The 21007-nt window shown below is 43.2% G+C and overlaps 1 protein-coding gene across 1 annotated transcript in view; it reads left to right on the forward strand.

The window, feature by feature from the left end:
- Positions 1-21007, forward strand: part of LOC122942186 (polycystic kidney disease 2-like 1 protein) — a 90104-nt gene that overhangs the window by 41563 nt on the left and 27534 nt on the right. Inside the window, exons 3-5 of the mRNA XM_044299686.1 lie at positions 14175-14302; positions 15917-16170; positions 17590-17814. Of these exons, the coding sequence (XP_044155621.1) occupies positions 14175-14302; positions 15917-16170; positions 17590-17814 (607 nt within the window). The remainder of the gene's footprint in view (positions 1-14174; positions 14303-15916; positions 16171-17589; positions 17815-21007) is intronic.

A 21007-nucleotide genomic window follows, 5' to 3' on the forward strand; every position in this document is an offset into this window, starting at 1 on the left:
TTTAATAACAATTACTTGTGTTCATGTTTAACCCTTTTCCCTCTGCTCCAATGCAAAATTACGTTGGCGGTGGGAGTTTAAAGATGGTGCCTGCTCGAGTTTAAAACAGAAAACGTCCGGGAATAATGTATGCGATCAACATTTCACCCCTCATGCTGTGGTCAAACTTTCATTACTGTGTATGGCTTAAAGGAGTTGTCCAGCATGGGATATTCTTTAAAGGGAATCTGTCACCTGGTCTGAGCATATTCAGCTGTCACCATTGGCATGTACAATAAACTACCTTAGTTCCTGCTTCTTTCTTATTTTCATGGTTTCATTTTGATAAAAAAAGCGCTTTTTGTGTTATGCAAATGAACCTCCAAGGTCCCCAGAGGGGCGTTATTCTTCATCTCTTGAGCCCAGTAACGCTCCCCCTGCAGTGCCAATCCCACCTTAATTTCCAGCCAAAGCACGCCTACTCATTATGAAATATCGTCCCACAGCTGAGGTGAACGGCGCCGCCCCCTCCGCTACGTCAACTAATACATTCAAGCTACAACCCTGGCTTCTTTCTTTCTCGCGCAGGCGCAGTACCGCCGACTGCCTGCGCCTGTGCGATCAAATAGCTCCTGAGGGCAACAGCTTCAAAAGTGTCACTGGGCATGCGCAAAATGAAACCATGAAAAGAATAAGAAGACCGCTGCAGGAAATAAGGTAATTTATTGTACCTGCCAATGGTGACAGCTGAATATTCTCAAACCAGGTGACAGATTCCCTTTAAAGGGACACTGACAGGCCCAAAAAGCATATTTAGGGGTATATATGAATAGTATAGGTCTTATAAAGGGTATTAGAATCATCTAAGTATCCCCCCTGTCCGCCTCATAAATACAGTAATCTGAAGTTTTATAACCTGCTTTCCTGGCGTTCAATCTGCCCAAGGGGCGGTGCTTCATATCAACTTGCGCCCAGCCAGCCTCGCCACAACTGCCGTTTGAAGCGCCGCCCAGCTCATCAATATTCACTGAGCTGGGCGGCTACTCTGAAGCGCTGCACTAGTGTCCCCGGCCATCTTCAGCGCATGCGCCCGACACCCTCACTGGCCTGGATCGCATCGCGCGTCTGCTTTATGCGCATGCGCCCGGCACCCTCACTGGCCTGGATCGCATCGCGCGTCTGCTTTATGCGCATGCGCTGGGCACAGCAGCGCCCAGCATGCGCATAAAGCAGACGCGCAATGCGATCCCGGCCAGTGAGGGTGCCGGGCGCATGCGCTGAAGATGGCCGGGGACACTAGTACAGCGCTTCAGAGTAGCCGCCCAGCTCAGTGAATATTGATGAGCTGGGCGGCGCTTCAAACGGCAGTTGTGGCGAGGCTGGCTGGGCGCAAGTTGATATGAAGCACCGCCCCTTGGGCAGATTGAACACCAGGAAAGCAGGTTATAAAACTTCAGATTACTGTATTTATGAGGTGGACAGGGGGGATACTTAGATGATTCTAATACCCTTTATAAGACCTATACTGTCATATATATACCCCTAAATATGCTTTTTGGGCCTGTCAGTGTCCCTTCAATAAAGGGCTCAGAGTAGGCTAAAAAAAAAATATGAAACACCGCTTTCCCACCTCTCCCCATTCTGATGCTTACTGGATCACCGCTGGTCTCTGCATCCCCTGGCATTTGCTGTGCGTCGAGACAGGATCAAGAAGCAGAAACCAGTGGTGACCTGGTAAACATCAGAATGGGAGCAGCGGGGGATCATTGAGATGATTGCTTGTTTTATTATTCTCAACCCACTCTGAGCATTTCCGAAAAGTTATTCCATTTTAAGTTTTACTTCCCTAGAATAAAGGGAAATTAGACACAGGAAATTTTCTCTGCACTGTGCTGCTCCTGACCATGTTCCCGTTCACTTCAATGGGAGCAGCACTGCAGTAACCAGTTACGTCCAATACACAGTAGTTCTGCTGCTGACTTCAGGCACCAGAAACAGCTGCAGGTTTGCAGGGTGTCAGACCCCAGCGATCAGATACTAATAGGCCATTGATAACTAAAACCTGGAATACCCGTTTAAGAACTGCCATTGCAAATATCTAAAATGCTAGTGAAAATTGAATATTCAGTTGAAATACTTCAATCATGTAGTCTCTCTCTACGTCACCTTGCATGCTACACACCCAAGCAGAGACAATCTGCTGTAATGGCAGGGGCGGATCAGCCATAGAACTTACAGGGAAATTTCCCAGTGGGCAAATGCCCATGTGGCTGCCCAAGCCCTCTTCACAGCTGCTGGCCAGGTACATAATGACCTGATGCTCTCAGCATAAATTAATGTAGGGGCATCACTTATAGAAAAATAGAATGTGTCGGCAGATAAGAACCATTTGGCCCATCTAGTCTGCCCAATATACTAAATACTATGGATATCCCCTGGCCCTATGTTATATGAAGGATGGCCTTATGGCTATCCCATGCATGCCTAAACTCCTTCACTGTATTTGCAGCTACCACTTCTGCAGGAAGACTATTCTATGCATCCACTACTCTCTCAGTAAAGTAATACTTCCTGATATTACTTTTAAACCTTTGCCCCTCGTATTTAAAACTATGTCCTCTTGTAGCAGTTTTTCTTCTTTTAAATATTCTCTCCTCTTTTACCTTGTTGATTCCCTTTATGTATTTCAAAGTTTCTATCATATCCCCTCGGTCTCGTCTTTCTTCCAAGCTATACATGTTAAGGTCCTTTAATCTTTCCTGGTAAGTTTTATCCTGCAATCCATGTACCAGTTTAGTAGCTCTTCTCTGAACTCTCTCCAAAGTATCAATATCCTTCTGGAGATATGGTCTCCAGTACTGAGCACAATACTCCAAATGAGGTCTCACTAGTGCTCTGTAGAGCGGCATGAGCACCTCCCTCTTTCGACTGGAAATTTCTCTCCCTATACACCTAAGCATTCTGCTAGCATTTCGTGCTGCTCTATGACATTGTCTGCCTACCTTTAAGTCTTCTGAAATAATGATCCCTAAATCCCTTTCCTCAGATACTGAGGTTAGGACTGTTATCCTATTTTTATATTCTGCTCTTGGGTTTTTACGCCCCAGGTGCATTATCTTGCACTTATCAACATTAAATTTTAGTTGCCAGATTTTTGACCATTCCTCTAGTTTTCCTAAGTCCTTTTCCATTTGGTGTATCCCTCCAGGAACATCAACCCTGTTACAAATCTTTGTGTCATCAGCAAAAAGACACACCTTACAATCGAGGCCTTCTGCAATTTCGCTGATAAAGATATTAAACAATATGGGTCCCAGAACAGATCCCTGAGGTACCCCACTGGTAACAAGACCTTGGTCTGAATATACTCCATTGACTACAACCCTCTGTTGTCTGTCCCTCAGCCACTGCCTAATCTATTCAACAATATGGGAGTCCAAGCCCAAATACTGCACTTTATTGATAAGCTTCTATGTGGGACAGTATCAAAAGCCTTACTAAAGTGTAGATAAGCAATGTCTACTGCACCTCCGCCATCTATTATTTTAGTCACCCAATCAAAAAAATCAATAAGATTAGTTTGACATGATCTCCCTGAAGTAAACCCATGCTGTTTTTCATCTTTCAATCCATGGGATTTTAGATGTTCCACAATCCTCTCCTTAAAGGGAACCTGTCACCGGGATTTTGTGTATAGAGCTGAGGACATGGGTTGCTAGATGGCTGCTAGCACATCCGCAATATCCAGTCCCCATAGCTCTGTGTGCTTTTATTGTGTAAAAAACCCGATTTGATACATATGCAAATTAACCTGAGATGAGTCCTGTCCCTGACTCATCTCACATACAGGACTCATGTCAGGGTAATTTGCATATGTATCAAATCGGTTTTTATACACAATAAAAGCACACAGAGCTATGGGGACTGGGTATTGCGGATGTGCTAGCGGCCATCTAGCAACCAATGTCCTCAGCTCTATACACAAAATCCCGGTGACAGGTTCCCTTTAAGTATGGTTTCCATTAATTTCCCCACTATTGATGTCAGGCTTACTGGCCTATAGTTGCCCGATTCCTCCCTACTACCTTTCTTGTGAATGGGCACAACATTTGCAAATTTCCAATCTCCTGGGACGACTCCTGTTGCCAGTGATTGGTCACATAAATCTGTTAATGGTTTTGCTAGTTCACCGCTGAGCTCTTTTAATAGCTTTGGGTGTATCCCATCAGGCCCCTGTGACTTATTTGTATTAATTTTAGACAGTTGACTTAGAACCTCTTCCTCTGTAAAGACACATGCATCAAAAGATTCATTAGTCTTCTTTCCTAACTGAGGTCCTTCTCCTTCATTTTCCTTTGTAAAAACTGAACAGAAGTATTCATTGAGGCAGTCAGCTAGTTCTTTATCTTCTTCCATATACCTTCCTTCTTTTGTTTTTAATTTGGTAATTCCTTGTTTTAGTTTCCTTTTTTCATTTATGTATCTGAAGAATGCCTTATCGCCTTTTTTCCCTGACTGAGCTAATTTCTCTTCTGCCTGTGCTTTAGAAGCTCTTATAACTTGTTTGGCCTCTCTCGGCCTAATCTTATAAATTTGCCTGTCATCCTCGTTTTGTGTTTTTTTTTTATAATTCCTAAATGCTATCTTTTTGTTTTTAATGATTTTGGCCACTTCTGCTGAGTACCACAGTGGTCTCTTCCTTTTTTTGCTTTTACTGACAAGCCTAATGTAATTTTCTGTTGCCTTCAATAGTGCCACTTTTAAGTAGTCCCATTTCTCCTGGACTCCAATGAAACTGTAAAAGTCTAATAGGGACTCGTATAGCAGTAATCTTATTTTAGAAAAGTCTGTTTTTCTAAAATCTAAAACTTTAGTTTTTGTGTGGTGTGACTCAGTCACTGTACTTATAGTAAACCACACTGACTGGTGATCACTAGATCCCAAGCTTTCCCCTACAGTAATATCAGATACCAAATTCCCATTTGTGAATACTAAATCTAAAATGGCCTCCTTCCGGGTTGGCTCCTCCACTACTTGCTGTAGAGATAATCCCAGTAGGGAATTTAGAATATCTGTACTCCTGGCAGAACTAGCTATTTTGGTTTTCCAGTTTACATCTGGAAGATTGAAGTCTCCCATAATGATAACTTCCCCCTTCAATGTCATTTTAGCTATTTCCTCAACTAGTAGCTCATCTAATTCATTGACTTGGCTAGGTGGTCTATATATCACACCTACACGAGTTACCTTATGATTATCAAGCTGCAAGGCAACCCAAACTGACTCTAAATTGTTCTCGCTAACTTTTATCAAATTAGATTTTATGCTATCTTTCACATACAGGGCCACCCCTCCCCCTTCTTGCCCCTCCCCTGTATAGAGAGAACCCTGGTATTGATATATCCCAGTCATTACTCCCCTTGAACCACATCTCAGTAACAGCCAATACATCTATATTCTCAGATGCCATTATAGCCTCAAGTTCATTGATCTTATTCCCTAGACTGCGAGCATTTGTAGACAAGACTCTGAGCTTGTCATTTCTTAACCTTTGTGCTACTGGCCTCTTCTGGCATTGTTCCGGGGGGCAGTCGGACTGCTGGATTATCACTCTTTTGCCCCCCTTTCCTAGTTTAAATGCTCCTTAGCAAATACTTGGAACTGTTCACCGAGGACAGTCGTTCCCTTGAGAGAAAGATGCAAACCATCTTTCTTGTACAGTTCTTTTCCATTCCAACAAGAGCTAACATGAGACACAAAGCCAAACCCTTGGTTCAGACACCATTCACCAAGCCATATATTGAATTCCTTAATGAGCATTTTCCTGTCATGCTGAAGGTTATGCACAGGCAAAACTGCAGAGAATGAAACAGTTGATGCAACCTCCCGTATATCCTTTCCAAGTGTGTGAAAAGCTTATTTCACCTTTGAAACCTCATTGCAAGCCAAATCGTTTGTTCTAAGATGGAGAATAACATCCACTTCCCTTTCCTGCTTTGCTTGCCTAACAATATTGAGTATCCGTCGTCTATCCCTGCTAGCGGTAGCACCAGGGAGACATCTCACAACACCATTCTCCTCAAAAGTTCACACCTCTTATGATGGAATCGCCCACCAACAGCTGCTTACTATCAATCCTCACCTTCTCCTTTTTGTCTTTGGCTGCAGTCTTACATACTTTAGGCATGGGAGATGATTGTTTCTCACCCACTGTGCTTGAGCCATCCCCCATGTTGCTCTTGCACTCTGAAAGTGCTGCAAATGAATTATGGAGAGCCACAGACTGTGGGACATGCCTTCTATCCACAACTCTGTCTACCAGAAAATACAGTAACCCATCTTCCATTTCTAGGGGGCCTCTGTGGCAGTGGCATTGCAATGTTCTCAGCCTGAGTTTGTTTAGTGGTTAATTTAAAAATCTCATATTTCAAAAAGGTAATTTCCTGCTGCATTATGGAGAGCTGTCTACAGATCAGACAGTATCCAAACCTCTGAAGAGTGGAACCTGAAATAAAAGCACAACAATTCCTGCACAGAACCAGGTCTGCCATTGTAAAGAGGGGAAAGATTTTAAACAAACAAATCTTACTTGTTTAGATTGTATCCACCTCCAGATTACCTCCTGAGTATCTCCAATGCTCTTGTAGATCAGCTCTTGGTAAAGCAGTCTTGGAAAAGCAGCAAGCTATGCACTAAGTACTTATGCACCTATCGAGTGGCTGCAGGTGCCCTCCTGAATACAACTGTATCACCATCCTTAGGACAGTGACTCAGTTTAATACTGTGGTAAGGGAGGCAGTTTTTTGTGCTTCACTGTGGTATTTTCCTCTGTTGAGGCAGTAAATTGTGCTGCACTGTGGTATTTGCTTCTATTGAGGCAGTATATTGTGTTGCACTATGATATCTGCCTCTGTTGAGGCAGTATATTGTGTTGCACTGTGGTATTTGATTCTGTTGAGGCAATATATTGTGCTCCGCTGTGGTATTTGCCTCTGTTGAGGCAGTATATTGTGCTGCACTGTGGTATTTGCTTCTGTTGAGGCAGTATATTGTGCTGCACTGTGTTATTTGCTTCTGTTGAGGCAATATATTGTGCTGCACTGTGGTATTTGCTTCTGTTGAGGCAGTATATTGTGCTGCACTGTGATATTTGCCGCTGTTGAGGCAGTATATTGTACTGCATTGTGGTATTTGCTTCTCTTGAGGCAGTATATTGTGCTGCACTGTGGTATTTGTTTCTGTTGAGGCAGTATATTGTGCTGCACCGTGGTATTTGCGTTTGTCGAGGCAGTATATTGTGCTGCATTGTGGCATTTGCTTCTGTTGAGGCAGTATATTGTGCTCCACTGTGGTATTTGCTTCTGTTGAGGCAGTATATTGTGCTGCACTGAGGTATTTGCTTCCGTCGAGGCAGTATATTGTGTTGCACTGTGGTATTTGCTTCCGTTGAGGCAATATATTGTGCTGCACTGTGGTATTTGCTTCTGTTGAGGCGGTACATTGTGCTGCACTGTGGTATTTGCTTCTGTTGAGGCGGTACATTGTGCTGCACTGTGGTATTTGCTTCTGTTGAGGCAGTATATTGTGTTGCACTGTGGTATTTGCTTCTGTTGAGGCGGTACATTGTGCTGCACTGTGGTATTTGCTTCTGTTGAGGCAGTATATTGTGCTGCATTGTGGTATTTGCTTCTGTTGAGGCAGTATATTGTGCTGCACTGTGGTATTTGCTTCTGTTGAGGCAGTATATTGTGCTCCACTGTGGTATTTGCTTCTGTTGAGGCGGGACATTGTGCTGCACTGTGGTATTTGCTTCTGTTGAGGCAGTATATTGTGTTGCACTGTGGTATTTGCTTCTGTTGAGGCAATATATTGTGCTGCACTGTGGTATTTGCTTCTGTTGAGGCGGTACATTGTGCTGCACTGTGGTATTTGCTTCTGTTGAGGCAGTATATTGTGCTGCATTGTGGTATTTGCTTCAGTTGAGGCAGTATATTGTGCTGCACTGTGGTATTTGCTTCTGTTGAGGCAGTATATTGTGCTGCACTGTGGTATTTGCTTCTGTTGAGGCGGTACATTGTGCTGCACTGTGGTATTTGCTTCTGTTGAGGCAGTATATTGTGCTGCACTGTGGTATTTGCTTCTGTTGAGGCAGTATATTGTGCTGCATTGTGGTATTTGCTTCAGTTGAGGCAGTATATTGTGCTGCACTGTGGTATTTGCTTCTGTTGAGGCAGTATATTGTGCTGCACTGTGGTATTTGCTTCTGTTGAGGCAGTATATTGTGCTGCACTGTGGTATTTGCTTCTGTTGAGGCGGTACATTGTGCTGCACTGTGGTATTTGCTTCTGTTGAGGCGGTACATTGTGCTGCACTGTGGTATTTGCTTCTGTTGAGGCAGTATATTGTGCTGCACTGTGGTATTTGCTTCTGTTGAGGCAGTATATTGTGCTGCACTGTGGTATTTGCTTCTGTTGAGGCGGTACATTGTGCTGCACTGAGGTATTTGCTTCTGTTGAGGCAGTATATTGTGCTGCATTGTGGTATTTGCTTCTGTTGAGGCAGTATATTGTGCTGCACTGTGGTATTTGCTTCTGTTGAGGCAGTATATTGTGCTCCACTGTGGTATTTGCTTCTGTTGAGGCGGGACATTGTGCTGCACTGTGGTATTTGCTTCTGTTGAGGCAGTATATTGTGTTGCACTGTGGTATTTGCTTCTGTTGAGGCAATATATTGTGCTGCACTGTGGTATTTGCTTCTGTTGAGGCGGTACATTGTGCTGCACTGTGGTATTTGCTTCTGTTGAGGCAGTATATTGTGCTGCATTGTGGTATTTGCTTCAGTTGAGGCAGTATATTGTGCTGCACTGTGGTATTTGCTTCTGTTGAGGCAGTATATTGTGCTGCACTGTGGTATTTGCTTCTGTTGAGGCGGTACATTGTGCTGCACTGTGGTATTTGCTTCTGTTGAGGCAGTATATTGTGCTGCACTGTGGTATTTGCTTCTGTTGAGGCAGTATATTGTGCTGCATTGTGGTATTTGCTTCAGTTGAGGCAGTATATTGTGCTGCACTGTGGTATTTGCTTCCGTTGAGGCAGTATATTGTGCTGCACTGTGGTATTTGCTTCTGTTGAGGCAGTATATTGTGCTGCACTGTGGTATTTGCTTCTGTTGAGGCGGTACATTGTGCTGCACTGTGGTATTTGCTTCTGTTGAGGCGGTACATTGTGCTGCACTGTGGTATTTGCTTCTGTTGAGGCGGTACATTGTGCTGCACTGTGGTATTTGCTTCTGTTGAGGCGGTACATTGTGCTGCACTGAGGTATTTGCTTCTGTTGAGGCGGGACATTGTGCTGCACTGTGGTATTTGCTTCTGTTGAGGCAGTGTTTTGTGCTGCACTGTGGTATTTGCTTCTGTTGAGGCAGTGTTTTGTGCTGCACTGTGGTATTTGCTTCTGTTGAGGCGGTACATTGTGCTGCACTGAGGTATTTGCTTCTGTTGAGGCGGTACATTGTGCTGCACTGTGGTATTTGCTTCTGTTGAGGCGGTACATTGTGCTGCACTGTGGTATTTGCTTCTGTTGAGGCGGTACATTGTGCTGCACTGTGGTATTTGCTTCTGTTGAGGCAGTATATTGTGCTGCACTGTGGTATTTGCTTCTGTTGAGGCGGTACATTGTGCTGCACTGTGGTATTTGCTTCTGTTGAGGCGGTACATTGTGCTGCACTGTGGTATTTGCTTCTGTTGAGGCGGTACATTGTGCTGCACTGTGGTATTTGCTTCTGTTGAGGCAGTATATTGTGCTGCACTGTGGTATTTGCTTCTGTTGAGGCAGTATATTGTGCTGCACTGTGGTATTTGCTTCTGTTGAGGCGGTACATTGTGCTGCACTGAGGTATTTGCTTCTGTTGAGGCAGTATATTGTGCTGCACTGTGGTATTTGCTTCTGTTGAGGCAGTATATTGTGCTGCATTGTGGTATTTGCTTCAGTTGAGGCAGTATATTGTGCTGCACTGTGGTATTTGCTTCTGTTGAGGCAGTATATTGTGCTGCACTGTGGTATTTGCTTCTGTTGAGGCAGTATATTGTGCTGCACTGTGGTATTTGCTTCTGTTGAGGCGGTACATTGTGCTGCACTGTGGTATTTGCTTCTGTTGAGGCGGTACATTGTGCTGCACTGTGGTATTTGCTTCTGTTGAGGCTGTACATTGTGCTGCACTGTGGTATTTGCTTCTGTTGAGGCGGTACATTGTGCTGCACTGTGGTATTTGCTTCTGTTGAGGCAGTATATTGTGCTGCACTGTGGTATTTGCTTCTGTTGAGGCAGTATATTGTGCTGCACTGTGGTATTTGCTTCTGTTGAGGCGGTACATTGTGCTGCACTGTGGTATTTGCTTCTGTTGAGGCAGTATATTGTGCTGCACTGTGGTATTTGCTTCTGTTGAGGCAGTATATTGTGCTGCATTGTGGTATTTGCTTCAGTTGAGGCAGTATATTGTGCTGCACTGTGGTATTTGCTTCTGTTGAGGCAGTATATTGTGCTGCACTGTGGTATTTGCTTCTGTTGAGGCAGTATATTGTGCTGCACTGTGGTATTTGCTTCTGTTGAGGCGGTACATTGTGCTGCACTGTGGTATTTGCTTCTGTTGAGGCGGTACATTGTGCTGCACTGTGGTATTTGCTTCTGTTGAGGCGGTACATTGTGCTGCACTGTGGTATTTGCTTCTGTTGAGGCGGTACATTGTGCTGCACTGTGGTATTTGCTTCTGTTGAGGCGGTACATTGTGCTGCACTGAGGTATTTGCTTCTGTTGAGGCGGGACATTGTGCTGCACTGTGGTATTTGCTTCTGTTGAGGCAGTGTTTTGTGCTGCACTGTGGTATTTGCTTCTGTTGAGGCAGTGTTTTGTGCTGCACTGTGGTATTTGCTTCTGTTGAGGCGGTACATTGTGCTGCACTGAGGTATTTGCTTCTGTTGAGGCGGTACATTGTCCTGCACTGTGGTATTTGCTTCTGTTGAGGCGGTACATTGTGCTGCACTGTGGTATTTGCTTCTGTTGAGGCGGTACATTGTGCTGCACTGTGGTATTTGCTTCTGTTGAGGCAGTATATTGTGCTGCACTGTGGTATTTGCTTCTGTTGAGGCGGTACATTGTGCTGCACTGTGGTATTTGCTTCTGTTGAGGCGGTACATTGTGCTGCACTGAGGTATTTGCTTCTGTTGAGGCGGTACATTGTGCTGCACTGTGGTATTTGCTTCTGTTGAGGCAGTATATTGTGCTGCACTGTGGTATTTGCTTCTGTTGAGGCGGTACATTGTGCTGCACTGTGGTATTTGCTTCTGTTGAGGCGGTACATTGTGCTGCACTGAGGTATTTGCTTCTGTTGAGGCGGTACATTGTGCTGCACTGAGGTATTTGCTTCTGTTGAGGCAGTGTTTTGTGCTGCACTCCAGTATTGCAGGCTCCACCTACTTCTGTTGGCCATGCTTACTTGTGTTGCCCCACCTTCTGTCAATATGGACTCGCTTACTTTTAGGTGTTTTTTTTTTTCCAGGGCCAGTTTAAGTTCCCAGTCCGCCCATATGTAATGGTAGCCTTCTGTAATGAACGGTGGCTGGCAATGCACTTACATAACTGAGTTTACTCTGTGTTCTGTACAAACATTTCAGACAAACTAAATATAGCTGCATGCTATAGACCCGCCGCATTGAAGAAGCACCTGTTTCTTCTCCTCTGTATTGTTTAAGAATTGGTTTTGTCCAGTCATTTATTTAAATTGTCGTTATGTGATAAAACATTAAAAAAATATATATTTTACACAGTGCCTACAGCTGTGTACAGGATTGTAATAATAGCAATAATGCACATTATTTATTTATTATCCCCATTTATATAGCGCTGACATATTCCGCAGCGCTTTACAGACATTAGCATCACTTGCTGTCCCCAATGGAGCTCACAACCTAAGTCTGTCTTTAGAGTGTGGGAGGAAATCAGAGCCACCGGAGGAAGCCCACGCAAACACGGGGAAAACATACAAACTCAGTGCAGATGTTGTCCTTGGTCAGATTCGAACCTAGGACCCCTTTACATTGCAATTTTTTGATGGGACTCAAGTGAACCCATGCTACTGCCGTTTCACACTTGTATGCGCTTCCTCTGGCCTCGGTCTGTATGTTAGTGCAATGCAGGTCTTAATACCTCACCTGGTGCTCAACTCGCCCACAGGTGAGGTCGTCACTCTCTATACTGGGAGGTTACTAACAGTAAAGACCGGAGTGAACCACATATATCCACAGACCCTTTACACAAAAGAACGCCAACCTGATATCCAAAACCAACACAAAAAAAACTATCTACAAAAACACTCCCATGTCCAATTTTTCATGAAGTCCCAGGGGTCCTGTTGTTCCGGAACGGAGTATCCACCTTCCTTCTCTCCTCAGTAGTTCCCACTCTCTGTCGACCCCTTGTGGTGGAGGTGGCACTACCTCCACTACTGCAAACCTCAGAACTCTATGATCTCCACCGTGGGCCTCATTCACATGTTGTATAAGACGGGGAACCCCTCTGCCAGTATTTAAGGTATTTAGATGTTCACGGAACCTCTCAAACATACTGCAGATGGTTTTCCCAATATAGAATCTCCCGCATATACAAGATACAGTTCTGATCAAAAGTTTAAGACCACTTGAAAAATGGCAAAAAATCCTATTTAGCATGGCTGGATCTTAACAAGGTTCCAAGTAGAGCTTCAACCTGCAACAAGAAGAAATGGGAGTGAGACAGAACATTTTTTGAGCATTCAAATTAATGAAAACAATGAATAAACTAAAAAAGGTTGTTTTTCAGCTGATCAAAAGTTTAGGACCACCTGCCTTTAAAAGGCCAAATCTGTGCAAAGATGTAGATTCATCGTCATTTTCTGTCAGGTAGTCACACGTTGTGATGGCAAAGGCAAAAAAACTCTCCCTTTCTGAACGTTGGGTTGTTGAACTGCATAAGCAGGGTCTCTCACAGCGCGCCATCGCTGCTGAGGTGGGACGCAGTAAGACAGTCATACAAGTGCGAAACGGCTGTTGCCGCTTTTTTACATTTGCATTCTATGTTGTCTGTCCCGCTGACCCAGCTTTTAACAATGGAAGAATAAAAAAAGTTTTTTACATCCGAAGGTGAGTGCCGCAATTTCCTTTTTCTTGTGCACTAAACCTAATTGTTAGTTAGCTGTAAACTCAGCTCCAGTAGGGGCAGAAACTAACTGCTATGATTAGGGATGAGAGAATCGACTTATGATGAAACATCCGAAGTCGATTCGCATAAAACTTTGTTTCAATACTGTATGGAGCGAGTGAGACTTTGCGAAGTAATAACTTCGGCTCATCGGAGCCAATACATTCTAATACTGTACGGAGCTCCGTAAAGTATTGAAACAAAGTTTTATGCGAATCAACTTCAGATGTTTAATCTTAAGTCGATTCGCTCATCCCTAGCTTTGATGCCTCACTTACACTGCACACAGAGAAGAGGAGATCCTCCACCTATATCTCAGTAGCACATTCTCAGAAGCAGCAGCAGCAGCACAGAGTGCAATATAAAACAGTACTAAGCAATGTAGCTGTGAATTCAGCACTGATGTGAGACAGTTAAACACAATGTAACCAGCAGAGTCTCTGCCTCTTTTTCTCACTTAAACTCCTTTCGCTTTCTCCTCTACTTCTCCTCTTCATAGACTTCTGTGGACAGCAGCTGTAATCTGATCAATCAGTGAAGCTGAAAAACTGTCTTTTCTCTGCCTCTTTCAACAGGGATTATAGCAGCGAATTGAGGCTGAATGATGAGTGCAGGGGGGGGGGGGGCTGATAAGTGGAAAAAGAGCAGTTTTTCTCTGATATAATGCAAACTACTGGCCGAGATCCGGCCGGCGCACTGCATGGAGCGATGCTGCTGCCCACAATGGTCATCACAGTGCGCATGCGCCGGTGGGATCTCGGCCAGTACAATGGATGACGCAAGAGGCTTACAGGATGGGCCAAGCAACAGGCTAGGGAGGGGTTATGCGAGAAGAGGGCCTGAGCACTTTCAGCCTGAACGCCGCCCCATATTATGGAAATTATTCAATCAAATATGAAATAGTAGCAATATTTACATGTTGTGCTTAGACAATGAGATAATCTTTACAATCTATTACTTTTGTAGTGACGTATGGGATGACGAGCTCTAACACCTACTATTACACTAATGTCATGTCTACACTTTTCCTGAACACGCCATCTGATACTGGGGTTACATTCCAGAATATTGGCAGCATGACAGATTTTTGGTCGGTGAGTACCAATATTTTATAATTTTCATCAGTTCCCATTAGAATAACACTCATGGGGTAAGGGCACTCAACACTCAAGTATGCTCGAGGCTCCTGGGCAAAATTTGTACTAGACTTTCCAGTGTGACCAGACTTGGGTGTGGAAACAGGGATCCTGGTAACCACAGTTGAACATTACCAAATCAAACATTTATGCCATAAAGCATAGGATATCAGCAAGTACATGTGGAGCTGTGTGCTATGCACACTGTACAATACACAAACTAAAGAGCCAGAGGCCACAGGGAGAGCACCCATGGTATAAATAAATATTCCCATCCTGTCATAATTATAGGCTAGGATAGGCTTGATGCACATCCGGTGCAGAGGTTTCGGCAAGAGAGTCCGTCTCAGATTCTGCCCCAAAAAAATGCCAACCCCCGTGTTCAGCTGCATTTTGTCCAGCGGAATGGACCCAGTGAACTCCATTATAGTGAATGGGACCCATCGAGTGCCGGTGGTGTCTGTCATAAAGACGGATCCAGTAAGTCTGGTATTATGTTCCTATCCTATAGCAGAATTGAAATGTCCATGTGAACCTATCCTAAGCAGTTCAGATACAGTAAGGCGCCAAGGTGGGTGTGATTACCGTCTGTGGCACTACCAATAGAGACCCAAACAACATCCCTGGAGCCCATACCATAAAGCAGCAAGCTGGTGAAGGGGTGGGACAGCTTCAAAACTTTGTTCTGAGATCCATAGGTCTCTATTTATGCCCTGCTGTTTTTATTATCTTTTTTTGAAATGTTACTTTGTAAGGCATGTGGGTGAAAGTTTCGTTGCATTGAGAACTTCTTATTCATAGTCCTGTACACACAAGATTACACAATGTTCCATGTAGTGCTTTCATTCATTTTGAATTCATACTGGTTGTCAGGTTTTATATGTTTTGTTATGGGATGTTGAGCAACCATATAACCTGTATATGCTTTTTAAATTACCTGTAAATTATATTTACACCTGTATTATAAATGATTATAGACATACTAATATAGGCCAATGTCAAGAACAGCATTTTTTTAACCACATTCAGGTGTGGATCCTAAAGTGAAGACATAAAAATAGCCTGGTTAATATATAGTATGTCTATCAGGATGGTGTCTAGTGTCAATTAATGGGGTTATCCCATGTTGAATGTAAAAAATGGAAACCAGACGTCATTATACTGCATGCCAATATCTTTCAAACAAAGCTAGAACCAGCCCTGTCCCTCACATGGATCCAGAGACTGTGAGTATAAAATCCATATCACAGATTATTATTTGCTGCAGATTTTTTTCTGCACCATGGCTAATCTGCACCTAATCCATCCCGTGTGGCCATACCCATAAAGGGGTTTTCCCACAATCGTTTTCACCTATACGAGGTGATAAATGCCTGAGCGTGGGCACTTGGGACCAGCGCTCTACTGATCGTAGGGGATCTCAGGGGACAATGCCACTTGTATTATAACAGGTGTATCGCCAAGTAACCAGCACTAATGTGGTACTAGGTAGCAGTAATAATGATAACCAATGAAATCTCTATTATATCGGGTAATCAGAACACTAACTGTTTCCCCACTTCTATCTACCAGTATGCACAGGGACCATTACTTAACGGCCTTTACTGGACAAATTGGTACAATAACGCTTCTCTAGACAACTCTCAGAACTCATTTATATACTATGAAAACCTGCTGCTTGGAGTCCCCCGAATGCGACAGCTGAAAGTCGAAAACAATTCGTGCGTTGTGTATAAGGATTTTAGAGAAGATATCTTTGGCTGCTATGATACGTATTCTGAGGACGAAGAGGACAAAAATCCATTTGGGTTAATTAATGGGACAGCGTAAGTACTACACTGAAGTACTATGCCATTACTGTTACATATACTGTACATTACTGCTGGCTTATCAGTAATACACATTATTCTGTACCAACCTTTGGGAAGGCATGTAATAATGTCACTTAATTTTCACTTATGTTCGTGGTTAACTGTACAAAATAAAGTAATACATGATGGATCTGTGTGTCCAGGATGCTGTTGTCTTCTCCCTGCAAACAGCCTTGGGTATGCTTTCCTTTCTATCTAAAGCCCATATGAGCTGCTTTCTTTGAATACACACTCATCTGCCATGCACAATCTTTAGCTGCTATCTCCTAGGGGGAATTCACATGACTGCATGTATCTCACAGTCTGCAAAACGCTCATTGACTTCAGAGGGTCTGTCGTCCACACTTGGTGGCCAAATATGCCATGTTCTATCTTTTTGCAGAACGGACATACAGATGAGGAAAGCACACAGATCATCCATGTGCTTTCCGCGTCCGTATGTCTGTTCCCCAAAAAGATAGAATATGTCCATAAAATGCAGATCACAGAGCCATTAAGGTCAATGAGTCTGAAAAAAAAAAAAAAAGAAGCAAAATAGATACGGTTGTGTGCATGAGGCCTTAAAGGAGGTCTGTCAGCAGTTTTGACCATCCAGACAGAGATCGCCTTGAGGTTTGGCAGACGGGCCCAAATATAAAACAAGCGTAGCATTAGCACCAGAATATTTTCTACAACTATGGTGGTATTGTAGGTTATTTGGTTTGCAGAGTGCTGTTGCATTGTGTTTTTTTTTTAGGTGAGTTCAGGTACAGTAATTACCTACTGCACAGTTTGGCCCTAATCAGCATAGCTGCCAAAAGTCCCAAATTTTCTTTGGGGACAATCACAGCAAATTTGGCCAGTCTTGGCCCAAAAATGGACATGGCATTTGTAAACCCCCCAGTGGGTTTGGACTTAAATACCCTGAATTTACCAACAAAAATATTGGTAAGGGCTCATGAACATGGCAGAAGTTTCTGTCCACATCCGATCTGCATTTTTTGCGGATTGGATGCAGACCCATTAATTTCAATGGGGCCTCAAAAGATGCCGACAGCACACCGCGTACTGTCCGCATCCGCACGACCGTTCCGTGGCCCCGCCAAATAGAACATGTCCTATTCTTCTCTGTTTTGCATTTACATTTCTGCAGAAGTAAAAAAAAATGGCAGCATGCACTCGGCCAGGATCCGCAATTTGCGGACCGCAAAACACTTAATTATGTAAATGGAGTTGACATGTATTGCACTGCTGAATGTGACCTCGGAGGTGTTCTTGGGGACATATGTTTTGGCCACAATAAAGGGGAAAGGAAAGATAACATGAATTTTATGTCATTCATATAAAAAATTGGAAAGTAACTGAGATCTTTTATATATTTTTTTTTCTTGCCAGGTGGACATATTTTACAGAGAAAGAACTAGGAGGCTCTTCCCACTGGGGTAAAATAGCAACTTACAGTGGAGGAGGTTACTACATAGATTTTCAGCTGACAAAACAAGCAACATTAAAGACTCTGCAAACTCTAAAACATAACCTGTGGCTGGACAGAGGAACTCGAGCAATTTTTATTGACTTTTCAGTGTATAATGCCAACATCAATCTATTCTGCGTTTTAAGGTAAGTAAGTACACATCGTACATGATCCAATGTGAAATAAAAGACAATTAGGTGTTTACTACTAGGTGCAGAGCATGCTGTTATCCGTATTCTGCGCCAATTAAAGGGAATCTGTCACCAGCGGTCTACCTATCCAACTGTTTGCACAGACACTTAGCTGTGGGCATAGAAGTGAGTAGAGCTTGAGTACAACAAGAGCAACGGTGATGCCCTCATTGCACTAAAGGCCTAATTTGCATATTAGGAAAAAGTATCAGAACTCAGGAACAGAGCCTCGGATCAAAAAAAGAAAAACAGCATTTTAGTCAGGTGAACCAAAGCTAAGTGTCCATGCAAGGGGCAGGGAGGTCTCTGGTGACAGATTCCCATTAAATAGGAGAGGACAGTTGAAGACAATTATACCTAATTTAATAAAAAAAATAAAAAAAAACAACCATGGGTGTCAATTGCCGGATAAATATACACTACAGTAGTGCGGCTATATAATCAGACTTCCCAACATTTACGGTATATGTAACTGGACAAGCTTTTTATTGGTACAAGAAAATACGAGAGAACTAAAGCTCATAGACGTCCAATAATGTAAAATAGTATACTTTATTAGTTACAAAATTAACTAATAATAAATACTATAACATTTTTTATGGTATTTATTATTAATTGATTTTGTAACTAATAAAGTATACTATTCTACATTATTGGACGTCTATGAGCTTTAGTTCTCTCGTATTTTCTAATTTAATAAAAGACTCACGTCTCTTAAAAAATCAGCTTTTAGAATTGTTTGGTTTTCTCTTTTACATCTGATAATTTGCACCTTCTTTAACCGTCCCCTTTGATAAATGAGGTTGAGGCTGCTTTCACGCATAGAGCTGAATGTTTTTTCGCAATTTTGTGCTTTTAGTGGCTTTTTTGGTGCAATTTTTTTGGGGGGTAAAAATACTAGCTCCAGATGTTAGCTGAAGGTCTATAGCGAATATGCAGCACAGGACACACAAGAGTTTTTTTTGCTCCTGTTGTCTTTGTTATTAGGTGGTGTTCATCTTTCTGGCTTCTTTTCAGAAACGCAGCATGCTGGTGCTCTTAGGGTACTTTCACACTTGCGGCAGAGTGATCCGGCAAGCAGTTCCGTCGCCAGAACTGCCTGCCGGATCTGTCGAAATGTATGCCAACTGATGGCATTAGTAAGACTGATCAGGATCCATCTTACAAATGCATTGAAATGCCGTATCCGTCTTTCCGGTGTCATCCGGGATTTATTTATTTTTCACCTTTTTTTCGGTCTGTGCAGGTATTTTGAATGCCGGATCCGGCACTAATACATTGTTAATGGAAAAAAATGCTGGATCCGGCATTCAGGCAAGTGTTCAGTTTTTTTGGCCGGAGATAAAACCGTAGCATGCTGCGGTATTATCTCCATACTGAACAGTCAAAAAGACTGAACTGAAGACATCAAGATGCATTCTGAACGGATTGCTCTCAATTCAGAATGCATGGGGATTAAACTGATCAGTTATTTTCCGGTATAGAGCCCCTAGGAACTCTATGGCGGAAAAGAAAAACGCTAGTGGGAAAGTACCCTTTTTAAGGTATTTTAACGTTACCTTGTTTATAGGGAAAAAATGCTATGAAGAAAATGCTAGTGGGCAAAGACAGCAAATACAATGGGCCAGATTTACTAATCCTAAAGATGGTGTAAGCTTTGGCCGGCGGTCTAGACCTGCTCCAGATTTATCACAGGGGCTCAGTCTGGAAGATAAATCTGGTGCAGGAAGAGACACTTTTCTCTAACTCTATACCAACTATTGGTAGCCTTACTTTGAGACAGATTTTAATGACAGAATTGTGGCACAATTTTGGATCAAACCAGCACGTCCTTTGTCAAGCATATCAGAAAAAGAGGAGAAACCCTAGATGCGCTAAACTGCACCAACTTTTTATACTTTTTAGACAGATTTTTTATGCAGGTTCTTGACGCCAAAAAAATGCCTAAACAAAAAGCAGCACAAAAAAAACCTATGTGCTTATACTGGTGTTTTATCAGCCCCCCCAAAATGCTAATTTTAGTTTGTAGTTACCCTAAATGTATACTTAAAGAGGAACTTTCATCTGTTTAACCCTAGTCTAATTAGGGCCTAACTTTTTTGTTTTTTAAAAGACCCCCCCCCCCCGTTCGTCCCTGTCTGTGAGCGCATCCAATCAGAGCGCACCGCTTATAGCCAGGAAGGAGCTCATTCTCCCTGGCTATGAGCGGTACGCTTTGATTGGATGCGCTCACAACTAGGGAGAAGAGAACCGCTCCAGTCTCTGCCTAGTATAACCAAGTCCGCTAATTATAATATAAGGCGCCGAAATCAACAGGGACAACAGCGGACGAACAGAGGTTCTTTAAAAAAAATAATAATAACTGTGCAATGACATCAGTGGGGGCCGCCCTAAAAGGTAAGACCCTGATTAGACTAGGGTTAAACAGATGAAAGGTCCTCTTTAAAAGGGTTGGCCACCTGCCTAGATCTGTAAAAGGAAGCATACTTCCCTGCCACTAGGTCCTGGCTCCTGCACCACCCATCATCGTCTGCTTATCTTGCGTCCCGTCATCATCCATTTTGATGGTGCTGCAGCCAATGACTAGCTGCAGCGGTGACCTGCCTCTCTTGCATCACTTGACCAATTGATATGATGCTGCAGCGGCGTCAAAGCAGATGTTGACAGCAGATGACCTGAGTGAGGCAGCCAAGGTCAGAAAGTGAAGGAACCAGAACCCAGCAGCGGGGAGCAGATAAGTATGCTTCTCTTTACAGGTCTAGCCGGGAGAGGGGAAAGGTGGTTCTTCCAGCAAAAGAAAAACCTTTAAAGCTTGACCATTGCAACTTTTTTCTTTTTTAGAGAAAATAAATGTCCTAAAGTTTAGTAATTTTCTTGAAAATCTTAGATGCAATTTCTACCAATATCAGATGGGAACTGTATTGTAAATGTGGCCAATGTGTTGGTCAATTTACTGATGAAAGAAGGCTTTGGGTTCAAGGATGAGATAATGCATGTGGCTGACCGCACACAACCAAACCAGTTCCGTCCACAACAGGAACGCCTGCATGGTTTTGCAGTAAAATCATGGGACTATTGGCTCATGCAGGTGGGTAGAGCTTTGGGTGAAGCTTGCCATGTGCATTTATCCTACCCTAAGAGTATAGGC

The sequence above is a fragment of the Bufo gargarizans genome, chromosome 6 (genome assembly GCF_014858855.1).
Source record: "Bufo gargarizans isolate SCDJY-AF-19 chromosome 6, ASM1485885v1, whole genome shotgun sequence".
Classification (NCBI taxonomy): Eukaryota; Metazoa; Chordata; class Amphibia; order Anura; family Bufonidae; genus Bufo; species Bufo gargarizans.